The sequence below is a fragment of the Lonchura striata genome, chromosome 1 (assembly GCF_046129695.1).
Source record: "Lonchura striata isolate bLonStr1 chromosome 1, bLonStr1.mat, whole genome shotgun sequence".
Lineage (NCBI taxonomy): Eukaryota > Metazoa > Chordata > Aves > Passeriformes > Estrildidae > Lonchura > Lonchura striata.
Window position 1 is genome coordinate 85175621 of NC_134603.1, and position 22742 is coordinate 85198362.

At 34.6% G+C, this 22742-nt stretch overlaps 1 protein-coding gene across 2 annotated transcripts in view; it reads right to left on the reverse strand.

Moving 5' to 3' along the window:
* ATP9B (ATPase phospholipid transporting 9B) overlaps positions 1 to 22742 on the reverse strand; it is a 157131-nt gene that overhangs the window by 4462 nt on the left and 129927 nt on the right. For both annotated transcript variants that reach the window (XM_021553373.2, XM_021553372.2), the window contains exons 15-28: positions 21939 to 22187; positions 13812 to 13973; positions 13115 to 13207; positions 11880 to 11963; positions 11206 to 11376; positions 9734 to 9832; positions 7176 to 7265; positions 6585 to 6729; positions 6192 to 6256; positions 5595 to 5750; positions 5377 to 5441; positions 4074 to 4182; positions 2376 to 2433; positions 1498 to 1701 (exon numbers count right to left, since the gene is read on the reverse strand). In XM_021553373.2, coding sequence (XP_021409048.1) covers positions 1498 to 1701; positions 2376 to 2433; positions 4074 to 4182; positions 5377 to 5441; positions 5595 to 5750; positions 6192 to 6256; positions 6585 to 6729; positions 7176 to 7265; positions 9734 to 9832; positions 11206 to 11376; positions 11880 to 11963; positions 13115 to 13207; positions 13812 to 13973; positions 21939 to 22187 — 1750 coding nt within the window. The remainder of the gene's footprint in view (positions 1 to 1497; positions 1702 to 2375; positions 2434 to 4073; positions 4183 to 5376; positions 5442 to 5594; positions 5751 to 6191; positions 6257 to 6584; positions 6730 to 7175; positions 7266 to 9733; positions 9833 to 11205; positions 11377 to 11879; positions 11964 to 13114; positions 13208 to 13811; positions 13974 to 21938; positions 22188 to 22742) is intronic.

The following is a 22742-nucleotide window of genomic DNA, read 5'->3' on the forward strand; positions in this document are numbered from 1 at the left end:
CTCTGGGTTGCAAGAAGCCATGCAAGCATTTATGGACTCAGTTACTTGTGCTTGCCCAGCAAATATAAGAGCACAGAGAGGAAAACACTCCCCTTTATGGAAAGATTTGCAAGAAGCAAAATTCCTGTGGTTTTTACACCTTTGTGAACATCATCTAAAAGTGTTTTTCAGAGAACAACAACAGAAAGGACAGAAGGACTGGCTGTCACCAATACTACAGACTTTCAAACGTGAAGCTGCAAGTTCTGCTTTATGAAGTTCCTGGAAGTCTGGACCCAAGTGCAAGTACCTATATCTGTTCTTGTTTGTTCCTTTAATTTGTAATCTGACTGTGGAGATTCAAAAATCAACCCAATAATCTCAATGTATCTGTCCATCAGCATCAGAGAAAACAAAAGGGTGCACTGGCAAACCTGAAATAATGTACAATACAGGTACCAAGCCCAACGGGGTTGTTTCTTCACTAAAATTTGACTCCTGAAAAATCTTGGAAGTACCAGAACACCTGGGACAAGCAATGAAGCACTTACTGATTAAATAAATAATTATATAATGCACACACACTACCCTAGCACTGAACACCTGGGAACTGACAGAGTGAAGTCAGAATTGTAAGATTTATAGAAACTGCCACGTAACGCTTAAGTCTGCTATGTGAAAGGACAGGTGAAGAAGGGCAACTCAGTACACATCAGATCCTAAAAGGCAGAGAAGAAGCTGCATTCTGCTCCTTGTGAGGTATAATTAAAGCTATTACATACATTCCTCTAAGTTACATTTGTAAAATCACACCTAGATACTTTACTTTTACTAAAGGATAAGTTGATCCAAGAAGAAATATGTATTATTTTGATGCTCAGATTCCTGACTGCTAAGATTTGCAGTTAAAATGTGTTCTTTCATCTTGTGAACTATAAACCATCAGTACCTTAAGGCATAGCATGGCATACCAAAACTTAAAGCAAAGCAAGCTCAATACAAGCTTACTATAATTATGAAGCAATGGTTCCTATATAAGACATCTTTCCTTTTAGGCTGCTGCATCACTCCCTAACTATACTTCATCAATTTTAGCCTTGCGAGTTAGATCTAATGAGGCCCATTGTTTTGGTGTACAAAATAATGCACCAATTCAGCAAAAGATCCCGATTTTTAACAAATCATATTTATTTTCAACAGTGCAAATCTTAAAGCCAGTTCAAGGTATGCAGTTTGGACTGTCAATATCAGACCAAGGATGGAAAAGGCATGAGTGGTTTGAGTAAAATTTATCGTATAGACAAACCATACAAACAGGATAAAGATTGTTGAATTTTAGGAGAAAAGCATAAGAGAATATTTTAACCCAACAGTAATTAGGCCTAATTTGGACTCAATTATATTTCTTATAAAGAGAGCTTTATTTCAAAATATGACCTATTCTTAATTTAAAAAAAGGGAAGAGAAAAACATTATTAAAAATATAAAACTGTTCTTTGCTAAAATACTTCTACTCACCAAAGTATTCATTTAGAAATGCAAGAGAGGCCACATAGCAGCCAAGACTGAGGAATTCAGCCACCACCATTAACCAGTGCCATGTTCGTATGGTCAGTGCAACCATCAAGAGCTCAGTCAAGATCAGGGCAGTGAAGGAAATGGCAACGACATGCACAAATTCAGATTCAAAAAGCAGCAGGGCTCCATACATCAGAATACCACCTGGATGGGGTGGAGAGGCACACAGGGTTGGCAATACACTCTGTGTGAAATTTCACTGTATCAGTTTTTACTGCACACTGAATGTTTGATTGCTCATTATGAACATTTGTCCAAGAATTTTTATAACACTGATGTTTCTAAAGGATATTTACTGTATTTTGTACATGTGAAATAAGCCAATCAAAGTAAAGGCATATAGAAATAAAACTATTAGAAAATTAAACACCTTTTAGTGCAATATAGCTGATGAACTGTTAATTAACCTCATTTTGTCAAGTGCTACAAATAAATGAGATATTGTTGAAAGTGTAATTACTTTCAACTGATTACATAATTCAGATTTCTTCAACAGTACTTCTGTCATTCAATGAAAGAAAACTACTGTGTAAATATATGCCATGTGATAAGCACTCACTAAAATTTTTCTGGATTAGCATTTAATTAAAAACATGTCCTTTTTTAGGTGACATGCACCAATGAAAATACCAATCACGCTGTGTTTTGAATAGGCCTGGTGCACTACAGGAATATCGATTTACAAGATAAACAGAAAGCAATATATATAACTACTGATGAAATGTTAAGCTTTGGGAATTCAACCTGCAGCTGAAAAACAATATTGCTAATCTCAGACAAAAATTTCTCAGTTCGGCAAAATTAGGACTCTCTCCTACCTTGGTAAATACTGATTAAAACCCAGATGAGGAAGGTCTTAAATGACAAAGATCTTCCCTAAGGAAAACATGTGAGAGGACAGTTAAACACAACTTTAAAAAAAATAAATCTACTCAGCTCATATATTTTTAATAATTCATTGCTAGAGAAACATTTTACAAATAAATTAAGCAGTATTTGAAATTACAAAGGCTACAAAGCTTCTACTTGTTTTTATGATTCTTCATTTGAAGCTTGTATAGAAATCACACAAAGTCTAAATTTGGGAATAAGACGTTAAGGCCTTAAACAGAGGGATATTTTAGCTTGCAATGCTCTGACTAGTTTTCAGAATGATAAATACAGTAAAATTATTTTATTTTTTATTTGTAAAATGTAGTCTTCAAAACAACTATGGCATTGGGTACATACTGAAAACCTTAAGCAAATCTACAATTATTTACTCATAACTTCTAAATGTTAGATAAACTGCCCATTTGATTTCACAGAATAAATTTATGACTACTGCAAATTTTCAACAAGCAACTATTAGCAAATAAATGTTAAATATTTTGATTGTGAATGGTACAGACTGAAACATATGCAAAAATCAAAGAATAAATGCTGAACATATGATATTACTCTTGCATTCTGGTAGGGTACTGATGAAATATGCTAGAACTGAAAAGTTGATAGGATACACATTTTAAGGGATAAAGTAGCAAACAAAGCAGCCATTTTACCACAAAAAATGATCACTCTAGGACAGGCAAGAATCAGCACTTCTTCATTACTGTAGTAAGTTCTATGTTCTGTGAACAACTTTCCAGAGGCAAGCTTATGACTTTGTTTAGCAGGTGAAGCCCATGCATTTTGAAGTTTGATCATGGACTGAAATATCAAAAACTTCAAAGATTCTCAAGCAAAGAACTAAGATCTCCAACAGAAGAAAAAAAATGATCCCAGACTAACATAGGTAATAGCTAATTTAGTGTAATTAAAGAGATAAAGACTCAAAATTTTGGACTAGAGCCTTTAACTGCTTCTGAACTTTTAGAAACATCTTTGAAGAATTTACTATTCCTAAAAAAGACAGTCTGCTTCTATCATAACCTTCCTAGCTGACAGCTAAGGATGAAGAAGAAGTGCTTTTCAAAAAGCTTATTAAAACAGAATCTTGAGATTTATTTCACTCTCGTGTGTAACAAAATTACAAACTTTGCTTGTTTGCAAGTATGCGCAAATACAAAGAAACAGTATCCATGGATGACTGAGTTCAGATATATCAGTTAAAAATATCTGTTATTTAAAAGAAGACAGTTTTTGGAGACATCAGCAGTAATTTCTGCATGTTTGGAAAAAATAAATCTATAAATTCACCAATTAAAAAGGAAAACTAAGATGTGAAAATATAAACATAAACAACTCCACATCAGAGATTTTTGGGACAGAGTATGTTGCTTAATCAATATACCTTCAGGTTTGAATTATTTCAGTACAACTACTGGTGACTGGAGAAATGCATTAATAAAAATGATTGAATAAAAATTAATAAAAATGTTTGGTACTGTGGATTATTTTAATAGTACAGAAGTTGGCAATAGTTGTGCGATCTGTCTTGCTTGGAATACCTTAAGGAAATGATTGTAACAATTCCCGGTTTTGCACACTGGAAATTTTAGTATTTGTTTATAGCTGAGCACTGAGGACATTCATACCTTTGTGAGATCCTTATATAGTTCTGGATATAGCAATGCCATTTCAGGCTTCACATCTTGATCCAATACTAAAGAGAAGACTGGAAACATAGTATATATGGTTGCATACCTAGGAGAAAGGAAGAACACACATTAACACTTTCGTATGATATAATTTTATACTGATGTACTGAGTTCAATTATTCTTTTTATGTAAGTGAAATTAAACTGATTCTTTTTCCTAGTACTTAGGCAGCTTATCAACAAAGCTTTCACATGCAAACGACCTGCTCTTGTGGTTCTGAGAGCTGTCAGTTGTGAGAAGTTAAAGAGGTCTTATACACTCAAAACCAATAAACATATTTCTTTCTTCTATCACCCAAGCTTTTACCACACTCCATGTGCACTTGCACTTTGGACAACCAGTCTAAAGAACTGACACTGAAATTCATCTACTAGATGGATGAAAACTGAAGAAAAAAAAAGGCCCTATATTCTGGACAACCTGGAGAAGGTAGGTTGGTGGATGTATAAGAGTCTTAACAGCTTTTTAAGAGGCTTTGAATTTTATGCATGCCAGATACACACTTTCACATGTACTTCCCTGGAACTTAGAACCTAACTGCAAACCTTTTAAAGAGGTCTACTGTTTGCCTCTGCAAAGTCTGATGTAATCAGACCATGGTTTGACTAAGATTTAAGTTACTCTTGATTTAAGTTGTTATTATTTACAAGGAGAATAAAAAGAAGCTCTCAGGTCAGTAGGGACAGAAGACACGGACAAACACAAACATATGCACAGCTCTCAGCTGTATAACTTGGGGAACCGTATTAGTAAACCAGCTGCTGCAACATGACCAAGGTGCTCCTAATGCTGCACATATTCACATTAATGGAAATCTATATGGCAAACTTGGATATATAGCATTTGTAGAGGAAATTTCATAGTAGCTTCAGCTCCATTTTTAACACAAAACCCTGTGATTCTCACTGAGATTTGTACATGAATCTGTGTGACAGCTGAAGCTGGTCTGGTCTGGGAGATTTTCTTTATTGTTTTCACCCTCATCTGTGCACAGGTGCTATGGTATCTTCTAAGGCTATGCAGATCCCTCTCCCCAGAGAACTGATAATGAGGCTTCCTCCCTTCATATAGTGCATATGCAACCTAGTGTGACTTTTCTTGGTAAACTCATCCCAGGTTTTGTTAGTGTACCCATGATGAATGCATGGAAAACATGGAGGATACCAAGCCCATGGTGTTATTTAACCAGTTAGTTTGCTGTATTTATTACCAGAAATTATAACTGTTGCTTTGACTTACCCTACCATTAGGAATCCTTGGTACAAGGGAACAGATGCAAAGTAGAAGACTGATGAAAATACAGCCTACAAAAAGCAGATCATTAATTATTTAATATAATTCTACATACAAAACAATACAATATAGAAAAAATAACAGTACTGGTTAATTAAGGTTTTGTGACATTTCAAAGACAGACATAGGGATTTTAACAATTCAGAAAACAAAGTTTTAAATACCTGCATAGTTGAAATAATAAGGCCTCGGTGCATGACAAATTGACCAAGTGCTGCTGATCTTTTGTAACTGTTTCGACCATGTACCATCAGTAGCCTACCTATGTGTTTAAACTGTGTGATAGAAAAGTCTGCTGCTAGAGAAGCTTGTTTTCCCTCCTAGAAAAACAGAAAAATATTTCAAATATGAAGCTCAGTGTAAAAGATGTGTATCAAGTTTCAAAATTCTAAGCAATAGGCAATTTTAAAAGTTTGTTCCTTCTTTGAAAATCAACCCTGCAATGAGACATGACAATTTTTTTTGTGCATATTCTAAGATGCAGTGGGCTGTAACAAATAAGTTTAATTGCTTCTCCTGCTTCTTCCAGGTAAATGCTACACAGAAACAACTATAGTCTTTCCTGCTTTTAAAAAGATAAAGCAGAAAACATTTGTATGTTTTCTGTATGCAAAAATACTAAAGACTAAGCATTCTTATAATTTTGCAGTATACCTTAATTAGAAATGATCAATTCACACCTGTTTAAGAATAAAGCTTCCAATCCCATTCTACTAGGCTTATATGTAACACATATTTCACAATGAAACTGTTAACATTACCTTGCCTTCAATTCCAATTCCACAGTCTGCTGCTTGGATCATGCTGACATCATTTCCTCCGTCACCTGGAAAATGTCACTACAATATTCAGTTCTTCAGAGGTTTTATTCTCCTGGCATTACAGTATTTGAGAAACCTCTTACATGCCTTTAAATTCGTACAATTAATCTATGATTTAGGATTAATTACTTCACTAATCAAGACTTTCCTGCAGAACCAAGCAGATAAACACACCTTTCTCATGGAATGGCATTTTGTGCCGTAACTATGCAATACCTGGCTGCTGGTAGAGGGATCAAGTCTCTCTGGTTTTGTTTCAGCTATTTCTCTCTGGTGCCACCTGCTGATTACATTTATCACAGATTTTACTCCGAGGATTGTGACAAGAGTTACCTATTGCACATGTGCGTTTCCCGGTGTGGTGCTGTAACAGTTTCACGATGTGGGCTTTCTGGGTGGGAGAGCATCGGCAGCACACTACAGCAGGACACTGACAAGCCAGCTCTACAAATTCATGCTCATAATACTTCAGACAAACCTGAGGAAAAAAAAGATGCTTCGATTTATTTACAATTAAATACATATAGCCCAACACAAAAACACAATATATAGATTTTTTGATGTTTTCCATGTACAACATCTAACTGGGAGAAAAAAAATATTCTCCTGACTGTAGCTTTATTATTTTTAAAATCAAAGAGAATGTCCCTTTGAGCAGCAATGTGCTTTGAGGTTAAGAAAATAGACAGTACTAAAACATGCTGTATACAAATTCCATTCTGTTACTGTATAGAAGACTAGAAACCCAGTAACATTTGCACATCTACAACATACATCATCTAATTTGCACTCAGTGATAAGCAAAAGTATCTCTAAGGACTACTTAAAATACGGGCAAATACTTGAAAAAAAAGCGTGAAGATGCTGATACATTACTTTCTGACCATAAGCATATAAATAATTTGACAGAAACCAAGTTTTTACCTCAAGTGAGTCCCCAGATATCACCAAGGCACAGTCATGCTTCCTCCTAAAAGCATTTAGTTCTAAGTGAGCCTCTCCTCGAGTGACAACCTTCAATAAAAAAAACTCAGTTAAAAGATTTTGTTAAATTCTTTAAAAAAACCCATGCCTAAACAAATTAAGTTTTGACAACTCATACCCAGAAACCTTGGTTCAAGGGTTTTATACCATTGCAAGTCTAATACCTGTGGAATTTGACTATAAACCTCAAATCTTATGAAGTGAAAGAGTAATCCTCAAACAAGTAAAATCCATGTAGTTGGTTTAAGTGGTTTCCTCACCAAAGTGTGCAAGGGTAAATTAGTAATGAATTAATGACATTAAAATATCTGAATTTTGAGCTGGCCTGAGTCTTCATCCTGGCAGGTCTAAAGAAAAATAGAAAAATTTTCCAAGCAAACCTCAACTGTTTTGTTTATTAAAATATGCTCTTAGAATAACATAAACTGTTCCTATTAATTGTTCCTTCAGTTTTGGTAACCAGGCACAGATTTCAAAGGGTCATAAGGACGCTCATTACTACTAATCCTTTTAGATCTTGCATGACTCTGAAGACAAGATCAAGTGGCATAATATGAAAGAATTACATAACAGATTTTTAAAAGTTACATAATTGTTTCAGAAAAGCCCAGCTATGAAATGCAAATCTTACTAAATGCATTTTAGAAGGTTCTGAACTATAAACAGAATATAAAAAATTGACATTATAACCAGATTTTGAGGAGACTGGCAGGTTTGGGTGTGGTTGTGAGGTTTTTGTTGGTTTTGTATTTTTGTTTGTTTTGTTTTGTTTTTAATTTGGTTTGGTTTATTTTTTTCCAATAAATATCAAAGTATTTTAGAGCTATCACGCTACACAAAGTTCCAAGCACAGAATAAAACACAAGCTCTGATTACACTTTTAATTTTGTCTCTCTCAACACATCACATTGATTAAATAACTTTTAAGATATACGAATCTTAATTACATTGAATGTGAAGTTTTGTCCTTGACCCACTACTACCCAGCCAGATGCAGTTCAAAGAATCTTTCTCTCTCCAGATGTGTTCTACTACCCATAAAATTTGAGTTACATTAAAAAGCCCCTGCAAAGAGAAAAACTCATAGACATGCTCCAATTCAGATTTTTTTTCCTTCTTTCCCACAATTAAGCATGAAAAGAGAAACCTCCTTGTCTGACAGCTGTTAGGAATACCAGACTGTGCTGGCCTAATAAATTCTTTCTGCATTGCAGAGATGAAGAGATGTCAGCACTTGTGCACACTGATGAGCAGTGATTTTCCTCTCTGTTCTACATTTCAACCTAATTTTTAAAAAAATTTGTAAATACCTCCAGAATTACAGATTATAGAAGCTGAGACTTCTAAGAATAAACAGTTTTGTTAAAAACAAAACACAGCTTTTTGGAAAGAAGGTAACAAAAGGTTTTATCTGTCTTATTTATAACTACAGGAGAAGTGCTACAGTGCTTGATATTTTCTTACATTAATTTAGTAGTTATTTCTTTGCAACAAGTACAGCCACAGAAGTAATTCTGTATAAATGCATTTTCTAGCTAATTTAAACGTCATATTCTAATTTAACACAGTTTTATGCTGGTTTCTTATTACCAGTCAAGGTAATGAAAATAAAAATCTGACTCAACTAAATACATTTTGTTTAGGAAGACTTAATTTGTGGTGTTACTACATGGAAAGGTCAACAAAAATTGATCTGAAGTTTTATCAGAAGCATTAATAATTTAATTGCAAATAGTAGTCTGCAGGGCCTAATTTACCATTCTGATGCTTCAGAAGAAAATACATTTACATGTAAATTATATTCATATAATTATTTCTGTAGGTGCAAGTGGCTCATTTGGAACAAACAGATGCATTATGTCTGATCACACAGCATCAATCAATGTCTGGAAAATCTATTTTTGTTTGGCTTCAGTCAAGTGAATAGTATGCATATAAAACATATAGAAGAAGATTCAGTTTACCTTTCTAACACTTATTTAAACAGTCTGTTGGTAAAAAGCACATATATATAATAATGTGAAAAAATTTTCTCATACTAATTTGATCTCAGTTTATACAGGGGATGTTTTCAGTTTCATTCGGGATTAATTCTGCTTGAGTCTAAAGAGTTCTTTCAAAGAAAATGCTAAAACAAGCAAGAATGACATTCAGACAGCCTAAATGCATGGACAGTTCCTGGTGGCTCAGCACCTCACCTCACACAGAGCCCTCCATCACTATTTAGAGGTATGCTATGTCTGTTATGAAGGGTGTAAAATGTGTGTTCAACCTGGGTCACCCACACATGGCTACAAACATTTCTACAGCACATCAACAATGCTAGAAAACAACACCCTTAAATGCTTTGCAATTTTACTGCCTTGAGTAACAACTGAATGATACTCAGTACAATAACCCAACAACTTTCAACAGCCAGCCAACTACTAACTGAATACAGCAACACTGTATGAACTGTATCAAGATGAGCCAACAAAAAAAGTTAGAACTATACTTACAGGTCTGAAAATATGAATATCTTGATTTCTGGACACTAAGTGAGAACTTTTTGCAATGCAAGTTGCTGTCTCCAGTTTATCTCCTGTTAACATCCATATCTGCAAAAAATGGAAGAGTTTACTTCTTTGGACATTAGCATGTCTGTTCTCTAAATCGAAATTACATCTCTCTCCAAGTTTTCTCTGGCACCTTGGATTAGATTATCCAAGAAAGTATACTGACTTGTGCATTTTAAAGTAAAAATAACTAACAGTTTTTACTGCAATAGTATGCAAAGCAGAAAAAAAACTGTCTTTACTTTTTACAGCTCCATTCCCCTTCCATTCTCACGAGGGCCAATGTCTCAATATATATGAAGGCAAAGTTAAGCTCTGGGGAAGCATAAAATCCTTTCTCTATGGCCCTGATATTACCTTGATCAGAAAAGTGAGGATACAGATGACATTTGTGAGCAAAATGATGCAACACAACAGTCTTTGACCCTGGTGATAATCTCAGGAAGCAGCAGCCAAGCCATGAGACAAAAAATCTTGGGAGCATGAGCTACAGTCCCAACAGTCCAAAGAGATCTTGCCACTGATCATGCAGAACTGAGAAGGCAGTAAAGATTAAGGGATAAAGTTGTTATGTTCCCAACGTGTGACAGCTCTCTCAGCCCCTTAACACCAAGAAGGTTTGTTAGTACAATGACTAGTTAGTAAGATGACTCAATCACCAGTGTAAAGAAATTGTTGTCATTGCATTTCAAAATTCTCCTGGTTTGCTTTGTGTTTCTGAGCTGCCCTTCCAGCAGATAGTGCAGGGGCTGAAGTAAAGCACAAGCAGCATATGCAAAATATCCCACTGTTTCTGACTCAGTTTAACCAATGCAAAGTCATTACAACTATTTGAAGCAGATCTGGACACTGCTTAAAGCAAAACGTTTATAATCTTGCTCCCTCTCCTCAGATATTGTTCATATATTTACTTGAAACCCTCCCTCAAATAAATGGATTACTTGTATATGTGCAATTGATAGGTGTCTAGCAAACAAACTTTTCTGCATGACTTTTCATGCCATCCCTTTAATACAAACTGAACAAACTCCAAGGACAGTTCTGAATTCTAGTTCAAATAATTCATGTTTTGATCTTTGCTGAAACTTTTTATGAGTGCCACACCTGAAAACATTGTTGTCACACAAATCTTGTGCCAAACTCATTTAGTGTCAGCAAGGACCGTTTACTGTAGACAGCCAAGGGATAAATGACTGAGACAAACTTACATCTATCCATTGGTAGTTTTCCTACAGAAGTAAGTTTGAGATTGATGAAACCTCTTGTAGGCAAGGGAACATTGCACACAGTGTCTTGTTTGTTTCTGCTAGTTCATGCTCAGAATGTGCTTTGGACTTGACACATTTCTTACTTCGAAAGAACTTAAATACAGACAAATATAAATTATGTATTGGTCAGCAATATGTGTTAAATACCTTTATTCCAGCATTCCTTAGCATCTCTAGAGTAGGTCTAACATCTGCTTGCAGCTGATCTTCTACTCCAGTGAGACACAGTAATTCCATTTCTCGCTCCAAACTCTCTACAACAGCGGCAACCTTCAGGTTTCTATCATGTATGCTTAGCTTTGCTTGGTTATATCGACTCTGTTTGCACAAACACAAAACCACAGCATGGATCCATTAAGCTAAATGTTTGTCTTTAAATATCTTTAATGAAGAACAAGACTAAAGGAGCAATTTTACATTACACCCAATGTTATACAGGGCTCTTCTGACAATGCACCTAAAGAAAATGCCTCCTGAAGAACAATTAAGAATGAGGCATCACAGCTTCTTAGGAGGAAAGGCCTTATCTTTGAGAACAAGTAGATTTTTTAGGTCATACAGAAGCTACAAAAATAACATTATAATAGCTTCTAGGAAAACACTGTCCAAGCCAATAATAAAGCAAACAGGATCCTACATATGTCTGCAGAACCATCAATAATGAATGACAAAGCCTTTAACAGATTGTGGACAATATTTTAATTATCTATTTTTTAAATATGAATAATCTTTTTTTGCAACTTTAAAAAGTAAAATAGACGAATGTTGTCCTTGAAGTAATTAAACATGGTAAAGCGCAAGATCATTCTGTCCTTTCATACCTCAAAATCTTGATATTGTTCTTCAGTAAGTGATTTTTTGGCAACAACCAGTGTGCGCAGTCCTTCTCGTGCCATATTACCACACTAAATGAAGCAAAGCACAGAACATTTATGCAAATATTCAGTCCTGTGTTTGTGCTTTATACCGTATGCTAACATGGTGTATCTGTAGCTTTGGTGTTTCTTTAGACTTTTAAAATACTCTGGAGAAGCCATAAACAGTATGAAAGGCAATTATATTTCAGGTCCCCCACATGAAGTGGTTTGCTATTAGTAAGTCAATTAGATCTCCTCTCCTAGCTTAAAGAAAATTTCTTTTAGGTTGAAGCTTTAAAATAAATCAAAACTGCTTTTGAGGCATATAACAGAATTACATTTCTTTTTTCACTAAACGTATCTCTTATCAGAAAAGCATCTACACATTAAAAATAGCCATGGAATAGCATATCTTAATGAAAAACAAGGCTCTCCAGTGCAAACACTTATTGATTTGACCTCATAAAGCTAAATAAATTAAACAAGTATTTTACAATTAATTGTGCATCATTATCGCCAAAAGTAATTTTTATGACATTTTGCTAGGTCTTGAGGGAGTTTAATTTATTCATGTCCTCAAATAAATCAAACTGCCCTGCAGCAGATATTGATTCATATTGCCAATACCATTATGAACATACATGGTGTAATCATTTTATTAACATATTGGCTGTATGTAGGGTCAAAAAAAAAGATAATTGCTGGTACCTACTAGAACACATAGTGAAAAAAAATTAATCAGGTTTGAAATTCAGGCACTAACTATTTTATTTTAAGTTTAATAAATGTGGTAACAAAAAAATAGTTTGGACGCAATGCTTGTCAAAGTCTCTAATTCATAATCATACCTCACTGCAGATTTTGATCAAAAAGGGATAAAAAGATTTATAGCAGAATACTTATTAGAAGTAATTAAGTTTTATGTGAAAGGTCAGTCAATGAAAAACAACTTTCCTCATTTTAAGTAGGAACATGTCCTACTACTACTACCACCTTCGTTTTTCTTGTATGTTACTCAGGAATTGGAAATAGTTTTAATCCCTTAAAACCCATTCAGGATATGCATAACTGAAGTTCAAAATCCATTCCTGCATTGCCTCAGATTATCCTTTAAACATATCCCAATAACATGTGATACATTTAAGATTTAAATTTTTTATAAAATTTTAATTTTTGTAAATGTTGATTTTCTTTCTTACCTCTTCTTCTAACCAATCATTGTACTGTACAATAGTGGACATGGCAACATCTGCACCCTTCATATAAAATGTAATTTCTCCTGAAGATTCATCCTAAAATTTTACAAAAGAAATGGGAAGGGATGGCGGAGGGGAGGAATATCTGTTTATAAAGTCAAAACAATTGCCTACCATTAACTTAATTGCCTTCTGAAGCACTCAATAGATTCCTATTTAAAAAAGACAGAGTACCTTGCCAAGAAGTTGGTAAGTTTTATTACCTGATGTTACTATATCCAGTGTTATCTCTGATTCCACTGAGATACATGTCCACTATTTCCATGTAAGAGGACCAGTTCTAATGGAAGTCAACAAGCATAACAGATTCTCAGCATCCCTAAACTAAATTTTAAAATATCACTGTTATGTCCCCTCTAACCTGTATTTTGTTTCTTGGGTGGCAAATACCAACCCAAAAGAGAAAGCTCTGTGTCTTTGAAATACCTGGTAACTAAAAATTTACAAATAACTTATTTTAAATACTTATTACAAATGTTAATGATGCAACATTCATTGCATATTCAGTGAATCCACACACAGGCAAATGTAATCAATGAATTTCTGTAGTATTTTCTGTTGCAGAAGGACTGAATTAGTCTGATCTGCCAGCATTTTTTTAAAAATCAAACTAAACACCCAGAAAAATCCCCGAAATTACCCTAACTATGATGCCCATGCGCTTGCTCTCAGAAGTGAAGGGGAAGATCTGCAGGATATAGTATGTCAAGATGTGTCCACCAGGGGTCTTCAGCTGCATTGAAGTCAGATCCCTGTTAACCAGAGTGAGACCCACACTCTCTGTCCACTGCACCAGAGCTACCTAAAGAAAAAAAAAAAAAAACAAAAAAAACAAAAAGAAAATAAAAAAGAGACATATTTAAGTGTGAAAGGTCTATGGCACTTTTATATAAATTAGGTTAAAACCAAGCAAGTGTTGCTAGGGTGAAAGTCTAAACTCTTCCAAGAATCTATGTAAAAAAAAGTGAGGAGCAGATGAAGTATAAAATACTAACACATTGAATTATGTTTTTCCCTTGAAAAGTTTACAACATTTCTTATGAAGAATATAAAAACTTTTTACAACTTATTGCTGAAAATGAGGTATTCAGAATATATTCTTCAGAAATAGCTGCTCTAATAAATACCCACATACCTTAAACAATACATCAAGGACATTGAGTAGAAATTTTGCTAAATGAGAATACAATTTCTACATCAACAAGACCATTATGTAAGTAAAAGACTTTGGGAGTATTTCCATATAAATTACTTCTTAAATCTACAGCTTAATGTAAAAATGTAATAGGTAGTAAATAGGTAAGGAAAGAACCTGATTTTTAGTTTACTTTGCTCACTTGAGTAATCTCAATACTTTGTTTCAACAGTAATATGACTTCTGACATCACATAAGATGGAAACCAAACTTACAATACTGCATCCCATAAACTCACATGGGTAAGTGCCTTTTTCAAAATTTTGCTACTTTGAAGTGCATGACATCTAGCTTCAACATTTTTCTATATTTTACTTTAAATCTCCCACCACCACCATGTGATTTATTCCTCCAAAAAATTAGTATTTTAGGAAAATTGCTTTACTGATTTTACTGTTTTATATACAAGACACATTCCATATCTATTTTTTATCTGATTAAAGAAAACTTCTCCTCCTCAATCTACTTTAAGTTTTCCTAATACTAATCTTTACTGGAAACCAGTTTAAATTACTAGAATGATAACTAATGAAGTTCATATGGTTTTTATGGATCCTGGACTTTTATGGATTAATAGGCTCTGCTATTAATCTCAGGCAAGATTAAAAAAATAAAAATCAAGCACTCTGATAAAAAAACATGCAAGTAGAAAATTCCCTAGGTAAGTTCAACAGACATGACAGTCACTAAGAATTTCACAGAAAGCAAATAAAACACCTCAGCTTCTAAGAAAATTTAAAATTGGAATAAAATCCTGTGTGAACCTGTAAAAAACCCTAGTAATGCTATCTGTGTAGGCATCACCAGATGAAAATATAGTGAGATGCAGTAATGGAAGAGAATAAAGCACACTTTGAAAAGCACCATTTTTAACTCTTGAAAACTACAGGAAGCTTTTTTACAAACTTTTCTTCTTCACCAGAAATAGTATATAAACTGTAAACAATCCAGTACTTCCAAGGTTAATTCCAATTTTCACAGTGAAGGGTTACTATTATATTCTGACCTGTAAATTGCAGCTTTCTACTAAAACCCCATCATCTTATTTGCGTCCCTTTGCAGCTAGGACTAAAGTGTTCTGTATTTGGTGACTCAAATCTGTTTATTATATTTATGCTTGGCTTCACATACCATTTGAATTAGCATTCTGCATCACAGTCATTTTGTATTCTTATACCTGGCCTATACACAACTGCATATTTATTTTTTCTTTTAAATTGATTAGGGCAAATACCATACTAGAAACAGTCAATAAGGCTTAAGATGCCCACAAGGACACTGATAAAACTTGAGAGAAAGATGAGTTTGACTCCCATCACTCAGAATGAATCAGAACAGCATCCAAACATTCTTACCATTAAAATACTTTAAGTTTTTAGAATGTAGAAATTTATTTCTAATCAATAATATTTCACAAATGGTATGAACATCTACATCTTAACAAATACATACATACTGAAAGGCTGGCTGTAGAGAGTCCAGAAAAAGGATTATTAGGCTAGTTTCTCTTACTGAGGATTCCTCTCTACATATATATTCTCTTCACTACATTTTGGAACCTTTACATTAAAATGGTCTTGCAATCTAGTGTACCTAAATCAAGAACTCCTAGAATCCCAGGAAAATGCAGCAGCTGCGGCTTCTACAGAGCTTGACATAATGGATGAAGTCAGATAAAGCAATTAAAGGTTGGACAAGCAAAAAAAGCTTTGATAGTGATGCTACCATTTGGTTTTAAAAGAATCCATCACAATGACAATATTTATTTGCTGATAACTGTTAATTTGCTGACACACAAACACAGATGAAATGTGTCAAGTTTCCTGAATCCAGATTAGGGATTTATTTAAGTATTTTATGGATCTTCTCTGGCTTATCACAAAGCTTCCCTTCTAGAGACACTGGCTGCCTGGGAGCCATAAGCATGTTGATGAGTAAACGGTTTTCCCATTACTGAGACACAGGTATGCAGGGAACCCACTAACTGTGTAGTGCTCCTAGGGCAGGTAATGCACATGGAGAAGAGAGATTTGTGGTTGCTAACTTGCTAATTTTCTTTCTCCTCAGTAGCAACCCAAAGGGTAGAGATGACCATCCACCTCTCATATGACAATGTCAAAGAAGCGACTTCCAAATGAGGAAAGAAAGGAGCAAATAATTGCATTGTGAAACAGAAATGCAACAGATCTGATGCGAACTAGTGAGAAACACCTCATTTAGTGCTCTTACCCTAAATCTTTCAGATGCTTCCATTTACCACATGCCCACTCTTGAATGCTGGCTGCTTCTGTCAGCATTCTCCCCATTAGGGAGGCCACCCAACACTCTGAGCTTCTATAGTTCACGGATCCAAATATCAAACACTTCAATTACTAGGGCACAGATTTCCACTCAAAATCAAATTCAGAGATTTCATAAGGAAACACTTCCAAATCAAGCAGTAACTGGAACCCACAACATCACCTAGAGCAGTAGCAGCTCAGGAGGTAGAAGCAGCTTCTCTAAGTAGCAGTATGTTTCTAACCCAGTCACCTGAGGAACGATTCCATTACCAGAGGGGCATGAAGAGATGAAACTTCAAAAGCACCATTCATGTCCATGTTTTGGAGACATAATCATCCCATTTGTTTAGAAACGTTCATTTATGGAACCAAATCAAACCCAACAGCTTATGCACTAGGTTAGGGTTGACCTATACAATAATACTCTTGACTGCAGGTTTCCAACACAAGATATGCTCTGCTCACCATACTTGGATCCTGTGGGGCTGTACACCTCATCACTAAGGTCACAGCCTCTAGCAGCCTGGCTATCACGCCCAGCTCCTGCTTTCCTTTCCTTATGGCCAGACTATTGTTTCTGCTCCTTAGAAAAAATGCTGAACTGCTCAACATTTACAGTATTTGTTGCTCAAAACAGTTTATGACAAATAATTGTTACTTTCAATGTACAATATTCTCTTTTGAGCTAACATTAGATTAAGAAAAAGATCCACTGCCTCATGGCTGCAGTTGGCAGTTCTCCACCTCACAGGGCAGTTTAGGAGTTCCACCATAGCTGTACTCACATCTTTCCTGGAGCCCTGCTACGAACCAGACCACTTTAACCAAAAAAGAACCTGCATAAATAAAGCCTTCAATGTTTTTGGCATATATGAGGGAGCAATTTGTAGGGTAAGAAAGGACTAGACATGGAAATTTTGGAAGCTAGTTTTGCTGCTTGGAAGAATTCTCATGTAACCCACCTGTATTTCTTTCAGAATATTTAAAAGCATAATTTCAGACAAGAGGATCTGCTTTCAAAATCAAACTGTTGTATAAGGGGTACAGACATTGTAAGTGTGGTATTTTTAAATTAAGGCTATTGCTTTGGAAACAGAAAAGAAGCAGTGAGCTATCCTTTCCCCACTGCTTGAGTGTTTCCAACTGCTTCCACCAGGACTGTTCAACAACTCCTATCTGTTTCCAATCAGTGATTTGTTTATATTTATAAACAGTGATTTTATAACTAACATTTCCAGTCCATCACTTTTCATAAAAAAACCTTCATAATGAAAATAAAATTATTAACTTAAAAATACAGCTTGATCATGTGAAAAAACTACCAATCAATATTCAAGACAAGCTACGGAGTAGTTATTCTTTGTGGGTCTCGAAGGTCACGCAAGTGATGGTTTTATGCTACTGAGCGATTTGCTTTTCACAATACATTGACAAAACAACACAATTAGTCTTGCTTCAATAAGCACACACAATAAAATGAATTAAACAATACAACATGTCTCATACATTACAGCTTCACTTTTGTAAACACAAAAGCTGCTTTACTAAGGGCATATAATTTCCCTGTCTGTTTTTAAATGATTATCTTTGTATCCTTATAATTAATTTTAGCAACTCTGTTGTCTCTGGACAGAAACGTTGGAATTAAATAACTGACCACACTTTAAGGTAGTATTTAAATATTCAAGATCCTAGGATTAGAAATGCTTGAGACTATAACAGCACAGGACAAAGCATAACCAATAAATGGCTGGTTTATGAGAGTAAGCAGTCATTAAAAATCATGACTGATCAACCTTTTCTGACTAAGAGGAGCAAAGGTCTTCAAAGGCTCCTGTTCATAGCATGCCCTGAATTGCTTGGGTCTCTGACCTTTGAACTCTATCACTTTGCCTATTTAGCTTATATCCTTTTATGATTGTTCATTACATTAAGGTAGCTGGCTTTCTACAGATGAACTGAACCCACACCTATGATGGCAAAGTTGAAGCTGAGTTTTGGTGTGGCTTTTTTTTCCTTTTTTTTTTTTTCCATCTAGTGGGTTCTTGGTGAATGTTTATTGTTTGCTATGCTACAGCTGTAGAGGACAAGTGACAGACAAATGAAACTTTCCACTCTTTCAGAGAAAATGAAATATTGATCACTTATCATAAGAAACAAAGAGCCTGGCATAAGTAGGGTTTGCATTATGAATACAAAATCAGTTACTTATCTCAGGTTACTCTAACAACAGATAAATACATTTTTTTTTATGATGAATGTACCCACTTCAAAATGTGCATACTTTATTATGGTTATATCTGTATATAGATGTACACATATATGCATGGATGTGAGAATTTAAAAAGAGTTCCTCAAGTCAATTAATTAAGTGTGTAGTATAGCATATTACTGAGCTGTTTCTTATACCTTTCTACATGGAAGAATGATTTATTCTTACATACTGTTCTCTGCTCTTTACATCCTATGGTTGATCATGCAATATTATATAATGCAACAGACAACTATGCAAATAACATCCTGTTTCAAAAGACTGCAATCAAGCCATATCCATAAACAAAATTTAACAGAATAGAGTTGCAATGTTGAGAAAGTACAATGCATAAAACCAGTTAAGTCTATTACATGATAATGTTGCTTATTAACCAAGTATATTGTGATAGGTCAGTGCTGAGGTTAAACAGAAAACATCAATTGAACCATTTCCCTAAATAAAGCTCCAGGGTGCAATATTCAAAGCACTTTATTCAATAAAAAATGCTTTTAAAATGGTACTTTGGTGATTGGGAAACATTGGCACCATCCGTCAACCTAACTGCAGGAAAGTTCAATAAGCTAAATAATGAACCATTTACATTATTTTCCTTAGGCTCCAGTGATTTGAAAACACTGCATCAATAGAAGCCTTAAAAAAATTATGATAAAGACCTGCTAGTCTTTCAACTCTTAGGCTTTTTTTCTGTCATGCTGCAATTTTTATGCTATTCACATGATTTTTGTAGCTTCATCTTTTTATAAGACTCCATTTAACATCAATTTCTCATTATATAAAAGCATATTTGTTCAATATGATAATTTTACTAGTGTTTCAAGCATTATCTTTAAGAAACAACAATGAAATTTAAGGCTGTTTTAGAATGGAAGCATTTAATTTCACTGCCATATAGTTTTAATGTATGAGTTGCAATGATAAAAAAATCATTATTAAAATGATATCTGTGAATTCTCTCCCTTGCAGCATGAACAGTTTATTTGTTGTTGATTTCTTCTTCTACCTCCTTCTCCACCCTGAGTCCCAGATCTATTATACTAGCACTTTATCAACTTTCCTTTCCTTCCTTTCATACTTTCAAGGTCAAATTCCCTACTGTCTTCCCAGGGCACCGTTTATATAATTCTCAATTCTTACAGCTGCTTTCTTTAGTAAGTACAGGAGAGGAATTGCTCTTCATGACAGCATTTTCAGCTTTCAAACAAAATTAACAAATATGCAAAAGCCCACAGGGAGGGATGAGCAAGCGGGAGAAAAAAACTCATATAGTCTCTCTCAACTGCATATCTCTTCACCTGATTTAGTAATACCTTTGGCTATTAAAGCAGAATATTTACTTAATTTATAGCAGTTATCATATCTTCATAGTCAGATTCTTGTTCATGCAATCATTCATTATATTCAGTAGTACCTTGCAGGCTCATTAAACTGAAACATTAAGTAAATATGAATGCATGTGCAGATGAAAATTTGTGCACATGTGCATAATACAAGTCAGACATTACACAAATATATATTATAAACAAATGCCCTTCTGGCATAAACAAATGCCCTTCTAGGATTCTCAATTCATGGATCAGCTCACACTATGTAACACCACGTATTACAGACTATTGATTTTAGCCAATGATCAGCATCTCAAGTCCTACCTCTTTATTTTAAAATAAAGAGTTTTATTTTTAAAACTGTTCCAACTGCCATTTTTTTAGTCATGAGGAATCAGCCGCTTTATATTCTGTGGTAGTTTGACACTATGAACTGTGTTTATGGCATCTGAAACGTATGTAAAGTCTGCTAGCTTGTTACTACATGAAGACAGATTTAATTTTATTTCTTGCATTCCTAAAACCACTTGTTACAGACTTATAACTTATACTAATTATATCCTGCAGTGTGAACTGCTTAAGTTTTGTTAGCATTAGATATTGTGACATATCAGACATGAAAACCAAATGTATACATGAATAATACACTATGTAGCAGGATGAAGTTTGTGAAGGAAACATTATCTTGTATGAGATCAACTTGCACAGCTAGAGAAATAGTCAGGATTTCAGGTACATAATCCCTTCTTCACATCTTACAACAACCTAATTTTATTTATGACTAAGTATTTGGGTTACAACAAAAACGGTACCTTCAGAAAATGCTAGGAATTCAAACACAGATTCTTCTCAATCTGTTCACTTTCTGATGCAAACTAACTTCAAAATATCTATTTCTCCATTTTACTATATCAACTACACACATTTTTATAAAGTGAACCCTTTGCAGTATTTTGCAACATGAGCTTTACCTCTCTTCTAGTATATTTTTAGATTGAATTTAGGCAATCAATTTAGGGACCAAAACAGAACAATAAATCAAAGCCACTGAAAGCACTGGGATTTGTTTAAAATTTGGATTTCAATAAAACTCAAAGGCATGTGTCTATTGAAATGATATTTTAAATTTGTGCTACACTTGATGCAATTTTGAACGAACCCTAAAGATTATGAAGCTGCCTAGAGTTTGAAGCTCAAAAACTTTTCTACAGAAGCATTTAGGTTTGATTGGATTTTTTTTGTTTGTTTCATTTTTTTTTTTTTTCTGGGGGTTTTGTCAGTTTGTCTGTTTTTTCCTGTTAGAAATCTGTACATCCCAGTATCTGGTAGCATCTCTAACTAATGTACCAGGTTGTCCATCATTCAGAACAGTTTCATATTCCCTTTAATAGCATAATAAGATTTATACATAGTAATAAAAAATAATAAACCTTTAACTGCAATCCTCAATACAGTACTGACTCTGAAGCACTGACTTCACAGGTCTTTAAGTCAAATAACTAAAACACTTTTATACAACAAGGCATCAGAACCAGCAGATCTTTCCTAAGCTGTAGAAAATATAAAAACAGATTACTACTAATTTTAAAGAAACCCCTGCTCAAAACACTTTTTTTTCCACAGCTCTTCTCTTTTTTACCTAGTTTACCCCATTCTTTAGGAGATACAAATATTTTCAGGCTTGCATACAAACCTCATCAGGGCTGGAAGCCTGGTAAGTTCGATTTTCATCGCTGAAGTCCTGATCCACTTCTGCATATTCTGTCTCTCCAGACACACCAGCGCGGGATTCATAGACGGGGGTGACGTTGTGGCAGAGTGCAATGGCCTTCACTGCTTCGTGTATCCGACTGCTGACGCTCTTTCGCACTTTGGGAGCGGATGGTTGAGGTTTCCTGGATGGTGTTGAGCTCGTACTGTTCCCACTGTTCTGAGAGTGGACCTTTAAGACCCAACACAATGAATAGTAAAGCAAAGTTCAAAAATGGAAACAAAACATGAATACTTATGTATCTAAATCTGACTGCTCCCTTTACAAAGGTCAATAAATTATAAGGCAAGTAATCATCTATTTATTTTTATAAAACCTACTGTTAACTCATTCAGCTTGTGATTCATAAAAAGCCTCATCTACTTTTTTTAAGAAATTGTACATGAGTATGGGCTCATCACCTTGCATTTGTAGTCAAATTTCAATAACAGAGCCTGAATATGTGAAAAATGTGAAATGAAAACAAGTACGTTGGAAATATGCTGAAAAGGCTGATCAGATTATGCAGGAACCCCTGCTACCTCACTTCAGATTTTACATTTTTCAATGATTTGTCACAATATTCCTTTCATGTCTATTGCATTCAGTGAATTATTTTTTCTTTTCCTTTATTAAAAAAAAGTATTTAAACCAGCCACCAACTGGATGAGTTCAAAAACAGAGAAAAAATTTCAAAATTTGCTATTTTGTTGTTCGTCTTCACCTGTGCCATTAAAATGAAAAGAA